A 13,986-nucleotide genomic window follows, 5' to 3' on the forward strand; every position below is an offset into this window, starting at 1 on the left:
TAGTCCCCCAAAATCTTCCATCCCAGAAATAATAATACATTTTATTTATAGGTATATATAGCTTGTTGACCCCGAATAGTTCGATGCTTCGATGACTGTCAATCTCACAGTCGAAGCTTCGCAGCGAAACAAGGATCATGCCATTTTGCCGATATGGGGGTGCTCAACGTCTAATTTTACATAGAACTACCAGTTTTCTCCCAATAAGTTAATATACAGCCTATTACAATATACATTTCAACGTAATGCTATAAATAAACATGTAAAAAGAATAAAACTTGTTTTTAAAGTGGGTAAACATGTTTTTAAAGTGGGTAAATAAATCCAAAATTGTAATCTTAACCCTGGGTCGTCAGTGCACACGTGTAGGCGTAGCGTGTGTGTGGTGGCGGAAGAGGAACGCTTGCTCCTCAGCCCCAGCTTCACTGGTGTTGTGCCGAGTTGTCCGCACCTCACAGGATTTTTGGATAATTTATCACAGTTGATGAACCACACAAAGAATATTATATAGTTTTAACAGCTGGCTACTTGAAATAGACCCGCAAGGAACCGCGTTGTGCATGCAGTTGTTGGCAGCACGGAATGCATGCTAAACTCTGCACAAACGGGTGAATGGCAGATGACAGAGAGACAGAGAGAGAAAAGGGTATTCAAAAAGCCTTAGTTTAGCTGGAAATTTATAGTGTAAGTTGAATGAATAGAGACTGCAGCTCTACAGCTTCTCAAGATTACAGCGGAGCTACCGTTCTAAACCCCATAGGTCAAACAGGCAGGAGGTGCAGTTAGATGAATAGAAGAAGAAGACGAATGGGTGTGTTGATATGATGGAGGTAAGTGAGGTACTGTGGAATGACGTTGTGATGGCCTTGAAGGCGAGGAGCAGAATCTTGAAATCAATGCGGTATTTAACTGGGAGCCAATGAAGCTGCTGAAGGACAGGAGTGATATGATTAGTAGAAGGGGTTCTGGTGATGATACGAGCAGCAGAGTTCTGAACAAGTTGAAATTTATGTATGAATTTGAGAGAAAGACCAAAGAGAGGAGAATTACAATAATCAATGCGGGATGTAACCAGTGTCTGAACGAGAATGGCTATACTAGTGGGTAAAAGAGAAGGACGGAGGTGATTATTGTTACGTAAGTGAAAGTATGCAGACTGAGCGACATTATTAATGTGAGCTTGAAATTAAAAGTGTGCTGTCGAGGATGACTCTTGACCTGAAGGGAGGGGGAAACTGATAGGTTGTCTATGGTAAGAGAAAAACTGTCAAGTTTTGTTAAAGTGGATTTGGTGCCAATGAGGAGAACCTCAGTTTGGTCACTGTTACGTTAGAGGAAGTTGCTGGAGAACAAGGATTTTATTTCCAATCAGAAAGGAAGGTGGGTGGGAGAGTGGAGGTAGGTTAGGTGGACAGGTAGAGCTGTTTATCATCCGCATTTTTCTTTTTACATTTTCCGAATATTATTTACTTCAGAATTTCTCTACAAAAGTAAATTAATCCTTGAGTAAGTATTGTTATCATTAATATTTCTTCTTCTTCTAAGTGTTATTATTTGGTTTAAATATCATGTTAACAGAATATTATTACTGGGTTAACACTATAGCAGCAGTAATCAGTAGTATAGTCAACTCTGTGCAGGGTCGCAGGGGGGTGGAGCCAATCCCAGCTGTCACTGGGTGAAAGACGGGATCCACCCTGGACAGGTCACTAGTTCATCACAGGGCTAACATATACAGTGAAACAATTCACACACCTGTTCACACCTAGAGGGCAATTAAAAGTCACACATTAACACTAGAACCGCCAACGGGTCAAATTTCCCCGCAGCTGTTTTTTGATTGTATGTATCTTTGTTTCAATATAATATTCAAGTCCCCCAGTCTCTGACTTTTCCTAAAAGTGTGTTATGTAGCACCCCCTATTGTTTAAAAATGATAAAGCCAGATTTAAAAAATGGGCATTTACACCTATAAGCGCCAGCAGGTAAAATTTACCCCTATTGAGAATACAGTCATTTTAGTGCTGTTCACGTCACACGTTTAGATAAACATTCTATGTTGCTATTGGCAACGCCTTTTCCACTACAGGCATTACACTTGCTCAGCGCAGTGAGTGAAGGAGAGTCTGACTGTGGGGGCTGAGCGATATGTCCTGGGTTGACTCTGCATCTGACGGGTTATTATCTGACAGCGATCCTCCTGAATGAAGTAAATATGCATAAAAGCCGCTGCTTATAGCTTTTGTGTAGACTACATGATCATCAAAACTAATGCTGCAGTAGCCTAGTTTGTCCCTGCGATAGAGGTGTGTTCTGCAGTCGTGTACTTTTTGACCGGCTAACGTTTCCAGTACTGTGTATTTTTTAGTAAAAGTGATCATTATACATTTTTCTGTTGGGTAAAAATCTACTATGAATTTTGGAATTGATAAATGTTTCTTTCGAATAAATAGCCTACTTTTATTTGGACTTTTAAACTTTTGTAGCTATGTGTTGGAGTCAACAAACAAGCAGAACAGTAAGAACTAGCCGACATTATGAGGCTATTATTACCGCCTATAAAACACTACAACAGTCAGTGTTTTTTGTAAATTGTATGCTGCATTCTGCATGTAGCGGAAATAATCACAAAATCACTGCATTTTTATAGCGGGTAAATTTTATTTTAAATTTTTTAGCGACAGTGCTAACCACAGCACCACCATGCTGCATGTGTTTTATGTTATACTTAATTATTCTCATTTTATCACCACCCAGTCATTTTCTGGTACAGTAAATAAGGTCACTTCAAGTACAGGTCTGGTCGACAAGATGTTGGCTCAGAAAGACGAAAAGTATCAAAAACGGCTAGCTGTGGAAGTGTACCACTCTAACCCGAGACACAGCAGGAGCTCAGTGAATTCAAGTGTGGTACCATGACAGGTTGCCACCTCACTACTATATATTTCACTGTCAACTGTTAGTGGTATTATAACAAGTGGAAGCGATTGGGAACAACAGAAAATCAGCCACGAGGTGGTAGGCTACATTAAATCACAGAACAGGGTCAGAGTCGCACAATGCGCAGAAGTCGCCAACTTTCTGCAGAGTCAATAGCTACAGATGTCTAAATGTGGTGTGGCCTTCGGATTAGCTCAAGAACAGTGCGTAGAGAGCTTCATGGAATAGATTTCCATGACCGAGCATCTGCATCCAAGCCTTACATCACCAAGTGCAATGCAAAGTGTGGGATGCAGTGGTGTAAAGCATGCCGCCACTGGACACTAGAGCAGAGGAGACGTGTTCTCTGGATTGACAAATCTCACTTCTCTGTCTGGCAATCCGATGGACGATTCAAGGTTTGGCGGTTGCCAGGAGAACAGTACTTGCCTGACTTCATTGTGCCAAGTGTAAAGTTTGGTGAAGGGGGGGTTGGGCCTGGCCTCTTACTTCCAGTGAAAGGAACTGTTAATGGTTCAGTATACCAAGACATTCTGGACAATGTCATGCTCCCAACTTTGTGGCAACAGTTTGGGGATGGCCCCTTCCTGTTCCAACATGACTGCGCACCAGTGCACAAAGCAATGTCCATAAAGACATGGATGAGCGAGTTTGGTGTGTTTGACTGGCCTGCATAGAGACCTGACCTCAACCCAAAAGAAAACCTTTGGGATGAATTGGACTGGAGACTGCGAGCCAGGCCTTCTCGTCCAACATCTGTGCCTGACCTCACAAATGCGCCTCACCAAAAATAATGGTCAAAAATTCCCATGAATACACTCCTAAACCTTGTAGACAGCCTTCCCAGAAGAGGTGGGCCAACTCCATATTAAACCCTACGGATTAAAAATGGGATGTCATTAACTTTCATGTGCGTCACAAAACTTTTGGCAATCTAATTCATTCTCTGGTCACTTGTGGATACTTAACTGTTGATTATTAACTTCTAAATTAACTGCAGCTATTGGTCTTCTTTTAGAGGATTTTTGCATTAGTCTTGCTTGCGATATCAAAGTTAATATTACACAATAAAATCGGAAAATGTTGCACATTGTAAAACTTTATCTATTTATCTATTTATTTATTTATTTCGTTTATTTTTGAGTGGCTCTCTAATCAGCATTGCAGTGGAAATGGATGTTAAATTTACGTTAGATATGGCCAAGAGGAAGTAAATAGAAGGGGCCCCAGGACAATAGTGAAATGACTGTGCTGAAAGCAACACAGACTTCACCCATTTTCACTGGCACTGTCCCTTTTTGTCTACAAACAACAACTTGTGCCTTCAGAATAATTTCAAAGATACTATAATCACATACAAATTCTACAAATAGTGGCTTTAAAGACACCAAAAAGACATGAAGGAACATGTGCAGACACACTTGGCGTTTTCGGGGGTGAGCTCTTACTGACGCAACAGAGAGAAAGATTATAATTTAGAAATTCAACTCGCCACTACAGGAGCAGGAACAAGAGTCAAGTGCTTAACTCACCTTCTTACTCTCTTCCATCTCGTGCTCAAACATGGCACTGAACACCGGCGAGCGAGCTGCGACAGAAAGAGAAACAGAAGACAGAGAAAGAGATTGAGAGAGGGAGAGAGAGAGGGAGGGAGATTATTGTGTGTAACGTTAATGCAAGGAGAGGTTTGTGATATCCGTTAACAGCCTGCCACAGGGTCAAAGGAGAATGAGGGGAATGATTGACAGCAGTGACAGCATTAGAAGCATCATGTGAAAAAAGTCGACTGCAGCTCTGTCCTGCTGACAGACTCATGATGACCTCTGAGGTGTGTTTAGCCAAAATGTAACGCTGATAGACTAACTTGAATGTAGCTTAAGTTATTTAATACATTATGCTTTAATAAAGGTCTGTCTTACAGTTATTTGTGACATGGTGGCGTGCTGCCACTCAACATAAACTATTCTCTCATGGTAGGATGCAGGACTGCTACAGGACTATGGCTTATTTTTCAAAAGGAGCAGCTGTGTTTGAAGTATTTTCCAGCATTTATGTCCCTGCAAATCCAGTTTGTTTTGTGTCTCTTACTGCAAGAGGACACTGTTCACCACAGTTTACAAAGCCTCTTGAGGCAAGGACAGTTCAGATTATGCTTCCATTTACAGAAAGTGTAAAGTAGAGAAAAAATACAAACAGGCTGCTGATTTTGCGCCAAAGTCCCTCAACGTAAAAGAAAACAGTTAAGTTTGCAATTCAAGGGGTATTTTTAAACTTTTTAAACAATTTTTACCCAAATTTCATATTATTGATTTTCTTCTTTTTTTTCTTTTTTTTTTTTAAAACAGGCGAATTGAAAGTTTAAATAACCAAATCCCCCAAAGTGACCCCAAAGTACTGGAGCTAATGATAAAAAAGGACACAGATGATTAGTATTTGTGTTACTAAACCCTGCGCTAACCAAGTGAGATGACAAAAATCTTACTACATTGCAAAACACTTTGTTTCCGGTCATGACATGACCCCACCTGAAGGTGTCGTGTTTAATCTTCAGCACAGACAGACTACGCTAGCTGTTTGATCCAAACACAGCACAAATTACATAAATCAGTATGACGTCTGTTGTACTTAAAATCACCACTGTATGACAAGTCTGCATGTTTGAAATAATCACCACATCTTGTTTCTGTAGTTCTGCTTAAGGCAATGACACGGGGTATTTTTTCCCTCCCGGTTGTGACAGAGGCTAGTTTCGGCACAGGCTGAGGCTGCACCTCAAAGATAGACCTCAAAGAAAGCTCAGTCTGTGTCTGAACATGATTATTAGTTAGTTGTTTAACAGCGAAGAGTGTCTCTACAAAAAATTAGACCTTTGCTGTTTACTGCAGATCACATCAACCAGTGAACGTCCTTCTGATGTGGTTCACTTTGTTTGATTAGGTGCTCATTGGGTAACACTTTATGTTATTGTTCACTAATGAATGCTTAATTGACTAGTGATTAAAATTTAATAAATGTTTTAACACGTTATTAGGTATGTGTCAAAGTCAGTGATATGCTAATTAATTTAACTACTTAATAATGAGTTATTAACTGCAGAGTTAGCTGCCCATTTAATTACTCATTTGGAAACATGGTTTCATCCATCAACTCTGCATAAACCACAAAAACTGATAATAATAGTAAAATGTGGGTATGAGCCAATAAGTGAATGATATGTTACAATGGGACATAGTGGTTACAAGGTCAGCACCTGCTGTTTCGGTATTAACTAAAATCTTCAGCTAAATAAATAAGGTCAAGCAGCATTCAGCTTTCATAAGTTTTTTTCAGACATGCTGTGGCTCAGAATCCGAATAACTCAAGGTCAGGCCAAAAACAAAATGGCAAAAAGTTTAACCTCTGGGTAGTAACAAAAAAAGTTGCCAAAAACAGTGTTTAGTTTCCATTAAAGTTTTCAGGTACATCAGTTAGTTATAGAGTTATCAAGCTATTTTTCAGTAAGAAAGGTCCTCATTCCTTGTATTTTCTGATCAGATTGTAGATATGATGACGGGCCTCAAAATCCTTTCTGAGTACGAGCGGGGTACAATAATGTTTAACCACATAGCGGGTAGAAGATTAAAGTTGTAAAAGCACATGTTGAATGGAAGGTGAATTAACTATTGAACTGTCTGGCTTGTTGAAGGGATACGTGAAAGAGACATGAAAATAACTTCTATATACTTTTCTTGTGCTTTCTCTCAAGAGGTGATTTTTTTGTTTACACTGAAGGTGAGGGAAGCTGGCCAGACAACTTAAGGTTTTGGACAGTTGATTTGTAAAAAGAAAAAGAAAAAAATCACCAATGATGAGGATTTTGCTTCCAGCAAATACAAACGTACATGACAGAGAACTAAAAAGAGGAAGTTTGTTTGTCTATGAAGGGTCTATAAGTCAAAGACAGCTGGGCTTGCTTTAGATTATTGGTTCTTTGCAGTTACCTGCAATTATACAGCATGCCAAAGCATTAAGACATGATCTTGGTGTCAATCCTTTTGTCACACATCATGCAAAGTCTGCAACTGATAAAAATCGTAAAAAAGGTTAGTGTAGTCATTAATTGATGACTGCATCGTGCAGCAATAAATGGCCAGGTAGGACTATAGGGACAAACCTACAATAAGTCTGTCTGGTGCAGCTCAATACTGGTGAGCTCATACTGCAGCAACAAAGGGAAGGGGTGGGTGAGAGAGAGAGAGAGCAAGAGGGTCACTGAATGTGAAAGGAGGGAGAGGAGAGAGAAAGTCAAAGGAAGAGAACAGCATACAGAAATGGGAGTAAAGGGAACTAAGCAAACTTTGAGAGGAGAGACAGAGATAATGGAGTAAAGACTGAAAGGAAGACAAACAGAGGCATGTGGGGGAGAAAACTACAAGGGGAGAGAGAGAAACAGACAGAGAAAGATACAGGAGAGAGGAACGGTGAAAGGCAGAGGAAAAACTGGGAGAGGGGACAATGACAACGGGAGAGATGAAAGTGAAAGGAGGAATATTGAGAAAAGGTAAGATTGATGTAGAAAATAAAATAAAGTAAGAGAGAGAGAGCCAGAGTGGTATAAAGATCACATGGCCAATGTGGAGCCAATTTGAGTTGCTCTCCCTCCTTCGTTTGATCCCTCTCTGTCCGTCTCCACGGCGATTAACGGCCGGGAGAGTTGTCACGGGAACGGCCAAGAGGGGGAATAACGAGGAAGCGGGACATCATCTGTACCAAGCAGAGCAGAGCAGAGCGAGAGAGAGAGAGAGAGCGAGATAGAGAGAGCGAGAGAGAGAGAGAGAGGGGAAGACCCCAAACCACAGCAGCACATAATTAAAATGGCTCCTCACACACACATTTCAACAAATCCAATAATGAACAGCCTCTTTTTGCCCCCACAGAGACACATAGTTCACCAGTTTCCTCAAACTTTTCACTATCTGATGCTGCCTGTCATCAAAGTGCCAATATCTGCGACAAGTTGTTCACCATGCACCATGTGTGTTTGTGCTAACATAGCAGGGTGTGGTCAACATGGACTTGATAAAGGCCAATCCAAATACACAGATGTGCTCAAAGTGCCAATAGCTGACTTTGTACAGATACTCAATGTATTCAAATGTAACCATCCCTGTGGCAAGCAAAATTATTCATTAAAATTAAAAATCTGATTAAGTATTTCCCCCGGAATTCAATTCTCGTCACAGTGGAAAAGCATCTGAAACAGCTAGACCGAATCCAAAACTCTCAAACGAGACGCAGGATAATGACAAACTCCGCCATGAAAAATTCCATAAACTCATTTTTTAACTGTTTACTTGATAAGTCAACCAACACAAAAGTAATCAAAACCAATTTTGATAAGGTATTAATTTAAGTCAATTACCAGGCACAAATGTCAAACATCAATCAAATGTGAGGATTTACTGCTTTTCTCTGTTTTATATACAGTGGGGAGAACAAGTATTTGATACACTGCAAATTTTGCAGGTTTTCCTACTTACAAAGCATGTAGAGGTCTGTAATTTTTATTTAGGTACACTTCAACTGTGAGACACGGAATGTAAAACAAAAATCCAGAAAATCATATTGTATGATTTCTAAATAATTAATTTGCATTTTATTGCATGACATAAGTATTTGATACATCAGAAAACTTAATATTTGGTACAGAAACCTTTGTTTGCAATTACAGAGATCACACATTTCCTGTAGCTCTTGACCAGGTTTGCACACACTGCAGCAGAGATTTTGGCCCACTCCTCCATACAGACCTTCTCCAGATCCTTCAGGTTTCGGGGCTGTCGCTGGACTTTCAGCTCCCTCCAAAGATTTTCTATTGGGTTCAGGTCTGGAGACTGGCTATGCCACTCCAGGACCTTGAGATGCTTCTTACGGAGCCACTCCTTAGTTGCCCTGGCTGTGTGTTTTTGGTCATTGTCATGCTGGAAGAACCAGCCACGACCAATCTTCAATGCTCTTACTGAGGGAATGGGATCTTAATCCATGACGGCGTAGTGTGTTACTAATGATTTTCTTTGAGCCTGTGGTCCCAGCTCTCTTCAGGTCATTGACCAGGTCCTGCCGTATAGTTCTGGGCTGATCCCTCACCTTCCTCATGATCATTGATGCCCCACGAGGTGAGATCTTGTATGGAGCCCCAGACCGAGGGAGACTGACCATCATCTTGAACTTCTTCCATTTTCTAATAATTGCGCCAACAGTTGTTGCCTTCTCACCAAGCTGCTTGCCTATTGTCCTGTAGCCCATCCCAGCCTTGTGCAGGTCTACAATTCTATCCCTATGTCCTTACACAGCTCTCTGGTCTTGGCCATTGTGGAGCGGTTGGAGTCTGTTTGATTGAGTGTGTGGACAGGTGTCTTTTATACAGGTAACGAGTTCAAACAGGTGCAGTTAATACAGGTAATGAGTGGAGAACAGGAGGGCTTCTTAAAGAAGAACTAACAATTCTTACTGGTTGGTAGGTGATCAAATACAGTGCCTTGCGAAAGTATTCGGCCCCCTTGAACTTTTCGACCTTTTGCCACATTTCAGGCTTCAAACATAAAGATATAAAACTGTAATTTTTTGTGAAGAATCAACAACAAGTGGGACACAATTATGAAGTGGAACGAAATTTATTGGATATTTCAAACCTTTTTAACAAATACAAAACTGATTACTTTCAGTGCAGCAAACTCTCTCCAGAAGTTCAGTGAGGATCTCTGAATGATCCAATGTTGACCTAAATGACTAATGATGATAAATAGAATCCACCTGTGTGAAATCAAGTTTCCGCATAAATGCACCTGCTCTGTGATAGTCTCAGAGGTCCGTTTAAAGCGCAGAGAGCGTCATGAAGAACAAGGAACACACCAGGCAGGTCCGAGATTCTGTTGTGGAGAAGTTTAAAGCCAGATTTGGATACAAAAAGATTTCCCAAGACACACCAAACATGTGGAAGAAGGTGCTCTGGTCAGATGAAACCAAAATCGAACTTTTTGGCAACAATGCAAACATTATGTTTGGCGTAAAGGCAACACAGCTCATCACCCTGAACACACCATCCCCACTGTCAAACATGGTGGTGGCAGCATCATGGTTTGGGCCTGCTTTTCTTCAGCAGGGACAGGGAAGATGGTTAAAATTGATGGGAAGATGGATGGAGCCAAATACAGGACCATTCTGGAAGAAAACCTGATGGAGTCTGCAAAAGACCTGAGACTGGGACGGAGATTTGTCTTCCAACAAGACAATGATCCAAAACATAAAGCAAAATCTACACTGGAATGGTTCACAAATAAACATATCCAGGTGTTAGAATGGCCAAGTCAAAGTCCAGACCTGAATCCAATCGAATCTGTGGAAAGAACTGAAAACTGCTGTTCACAAACGCTCTCCATCCAACCTCACTGAGCTCGAGCTGTTTTGCAAGGAGGAATGGGCAAAAATTTCAGTCTCTCGATGTGCAAAACTGATAGAGACGTACCCCAAGCGACTTACAGCTGTAATCGCAGCAAAAGGTGGCGCTACAAAGTATTAACTTAAGGGGGCTGAATAATTTTGCACGCCCAAGTTTTCAGTTTTTTATTTGTTAAAAAGGTTTGAAATATCCAATAAATTTTGTTCCACTTCATAATTGTGTCCCACTTGTTGTTGATTCTTCACAAAAACTACAGTTTTATATCTTTATGTTTGAAGCCTGAAATGTGGCAAAAGGTCGAAAAGTTCAAGGGGGCCGAATACTTTCGCAAGGCACTGTACTTATGTCATGCAATAAAATGCTAATTAATTATTTAAAAATCATACAATATGATTTTCTGGATTTTTGTTTTAGATTTCGTCTCTCACAGTTGAAGTGTACCTAAATTACAGACCTCTACATGTTTTGTAAGTAGGAAAACCTGCAAAATCAGCAGTGTATCAAATACTTGTTCTCCCCATTGTAACTGTAATTTCTTTGTCTGGGTTTCGCAAAACAAACTATCTGAATACTTCACCTATTATGAATATAGTATACAAAGGTAGGTAAATTTGGACACAGTGTAAATTGTGATGGCAATTTCTACTATTTATCAATCAATTAATCTAATCACTTTAATCCATAGGCCTGAACTAAGCAATGCTTATTATTCTGTCTAACATAATATGTTTGACACCCTAACCCTGGTAGTGCCAGTGTGTGAATACCACATGGCTGTTGTAAACTTATCTATTAGTCAATATCCTGTTCTATTGATGATGCTGTGTGCATGTTCACGCCACATGGGAATAACCAGCTGGATAATGTGACAGTTAAAAACATCTCAGAAGTTTTCACATGTTAAAACTCAAATTTACCAGGACGCCACAATACATATGTACTAAGTTGTTCATAAACAAAGTTTTACACTTCATGTTGTAGTGGTATGGTAGGTTACATGTTACATATCCATCCTACACACCTAGCCGCGAAACCAGACATGATGTCACGTTTTGGTTGTGGGTGATAAATACAGAGCGAATATAAGGTACAATGTGACCATACCTTTAGGGTTCATGTTTTGCTGCAAACAGTACAGTGTTCTGTCTCCTACCATGGCATCTTTAGGAATAGTGACCACACAATGATGAGAACCTTTTGCTACCTGAATGCTAAGTATAACTCTTTATCAATTAGATTTTTTCACATGTGATGATTTTAAGTATATTCTCACCTGCTAGGATGGCTTTGTGCGCCTGGAATTTCTGGCCGGTGACACACAAGGAGCAGTCAGTGAATCTAGAGTTTTCCCACAGATCTCCAAGCTCCTCAGCCAGCCTGCAGTCAGGAACCCTCACCATGTTCATTGTGTTCTGGCCGGAGATGTTCACAGAGTCCTGCACCACACTCACCTGAAAACATAATCCGATTACATGATTAACATTTAACATTTTATGAGCTTCTTTAGCTGGTCTGCATACTGTAGAATTAAAAATAGACTTTTCAAGTCTTTTTTTTAGAAGACGTGATATTGTGTGACATGGAAGTGCTTAAAAACACATAGAAAGACAATTAATCAGTCAATCAAACATGCTGTGAATGATTAATTTGGGTTCTCTGCCTCTGTAATCAATACATCAGCCACTCAATATGGAGGCTATTGAAAGACAACCTATTCTTTCTTCTTTGGCCAATCCGATTTGCTACATTCTCAAATAAGCCAGAAAACCGGCAGTGAAGTAAAATTTGGAGTGTGTGTGTGTGTGTGTGTGTGTGTGTATGTCTTCCCTGCTGACTTCACCACCTGTTCCAGACAATGTCAACCAGACTCATTTATCTCTCAACAGGACTCACTGCAAACACACACACATGAGCAGGCTCATGAGCACAAACACACACACACACACACACACACACACACAAATTACTCAGTAATTTCTGACAGCCTGGACTGACTGACTTGCAGATTTTTACCTGCTTGCTGTGTTGTCTAATCAAACAACACCAGTTAGTTACCCACAGTCTCACATAGAATACGTATTGTTAGTTATTTTATCAGTTCAATTCATTATAAATCAGTATTATAATGAAAGGCATTCCACTAATTTCTGGTGAAAAGAACTCTAGTCTGATCCTCGATAGTTAGCATCAACAGTGTACTGAAGTGCACAGGGTTGCATTCAAGGTTCCTGAAGTAATTTAGCCATTAACAATGTTAGATAATGGCCTGTTGGAGTACTTCTAATTCTTGGAGTGACATAAAAATCTCCCAGTTGATTCATATGTGCTGAAAATATTGTGGTTCAATGAAAAATTTCAAAGCAATTTTAGAAGACAAGACAAGATAGCACTGCAGTGAGAAACATCCAGTCAGCAAGCTTACAATTCTGATGTCCAGGCATATATTGGTGCTGATAAATGCATTCAGTAGCTTTGGAACTATGGTGCTATGGAACTTCAGCTGTGGAACCATTTCAGAACTTAAGTATCAACGTGTTACTCATCAAGTTCTTAAACAAATATTGTTAGCTTACTAGCACACTTCCCATCATAGTTTGTATTTAGGTTAAAATTATCCAGAAAGCCTTCTTTTCATTAATCTGAGGGAGGTTCTGATGAGATTTATGAACGGTAAAGGAATGAGGGGAATCAAACCGGATAATGCTTTACAAATTAAATATAACTGTCAAACAACTCAATACAATATACATAAACAATTGTTTGCTGAACTTAATTACATAAGTTTACCTACTTTACACTTTTAAGTATTTTGAAGTTTGATAAACCTAACATAGAAGTTTGATTAAACAAAGACTAGTCTAGCTGAGTGAAAAGTAATACTTTGTGGCTGGTTGCTGGTTGGTTGATTAACTTTTTCTGTGTATGCTAGAACTCTGATTCACACGTTCACATCTCTGGATAGTGTGTTGAGGTGGCGATGGAGCAGTGGATAAGACACGAGGCGTGCAACCTCTGACGTATATAGCAATTGTAAGACGCTTTAGGTAAAAATTGTCAGCTAAAATGAAAAATAAAATATGTTCTCATAAAAATAATGGCTGCTAAAGCTCATGGGTACTGTAGTATTTAGAGCTTTGTGTATTGGACATACCAAACTGAAAGAAAATAACTTCTCATGATTAAAAATTGTTGAAATACTTGATGGCCGTAACAGAATCCAATGTTACTTTAAAATCATCCTCCTGTGTTTCAGTGTTGAGGAACTTTAGGTGATCATTGAGTATAACTAAGGTTAACCGATACTCTTCCTGCTTCACTAACCCATGTAGCTGATTAATTTGGCTTGTCTAGGAACATCAAACAAAATGTCAAATGTCAGTATGAAATAAAGTCTACAGTAAAATATTGCAGGATAATGACATGTTACTTTCATTCAGCTTAATTGTCTTTCCTAACAATGTAATAAATAATTACATTGACATTACTGCAATTGTAACATTATAAAATATCTGATAAGGTGTAGTCTTTTTAATTATGGCTTTGTGATATGCACTAAACAACATTTACATAATGTTTCAGTCAATTTAAAGTGTTGTTTTATGGTTTGC

General features: G+C 39.6%; 1 protein-coding gene across 7 annotated transcripts in view; it reads right to left on the reverse strand.

Annotated features, from left to right (window-relative positions):
• LOC119893448 (speckle type BTB/POZ protein) overlaps window positions 1-13,986 on the reverse strand; it is a 122,035-nt gene that overhangs the window by 33,740 nt on the left and 74,309 nt on the right. For all 7 annotated transcript variants that reach the window (XM_038705671.1, XM_038705645.1, XM_038705652.1 and 4 more), the window contains 2 exons: window positions 11,652-11,829; window positions 4,473-4,528 (listed from right to left, as the gene is read on the reverse strand). In XM_038705671.1, coding sequence (XP_038561599.1) covers window positions 4,473-4,528; window positions 11,652-11,829 — 234 coding nt within the window. The remainder of the gene's footprint in view (window positions 1-4,472; window positions 4,529-11,651; window positions 11,830-13,986) is intronic.

Source organism: Micropterus salmoides, unplaced genomic scaffold (assembly GCF_014851395.1).
Source record: "Micropterus salmoides isolate LMB-PRFRI ecotype aquatic unplaced genomic scaffold, ASM1485139v1 Ms_hic_scaffold_10, whole genome shotgun sequence".
NCBI lineage: Eukaryota > Metazoa > Chordata > Actinopteri > Centrarchiformes > Centrarchidae > Micropterus > Micropterus salmoides.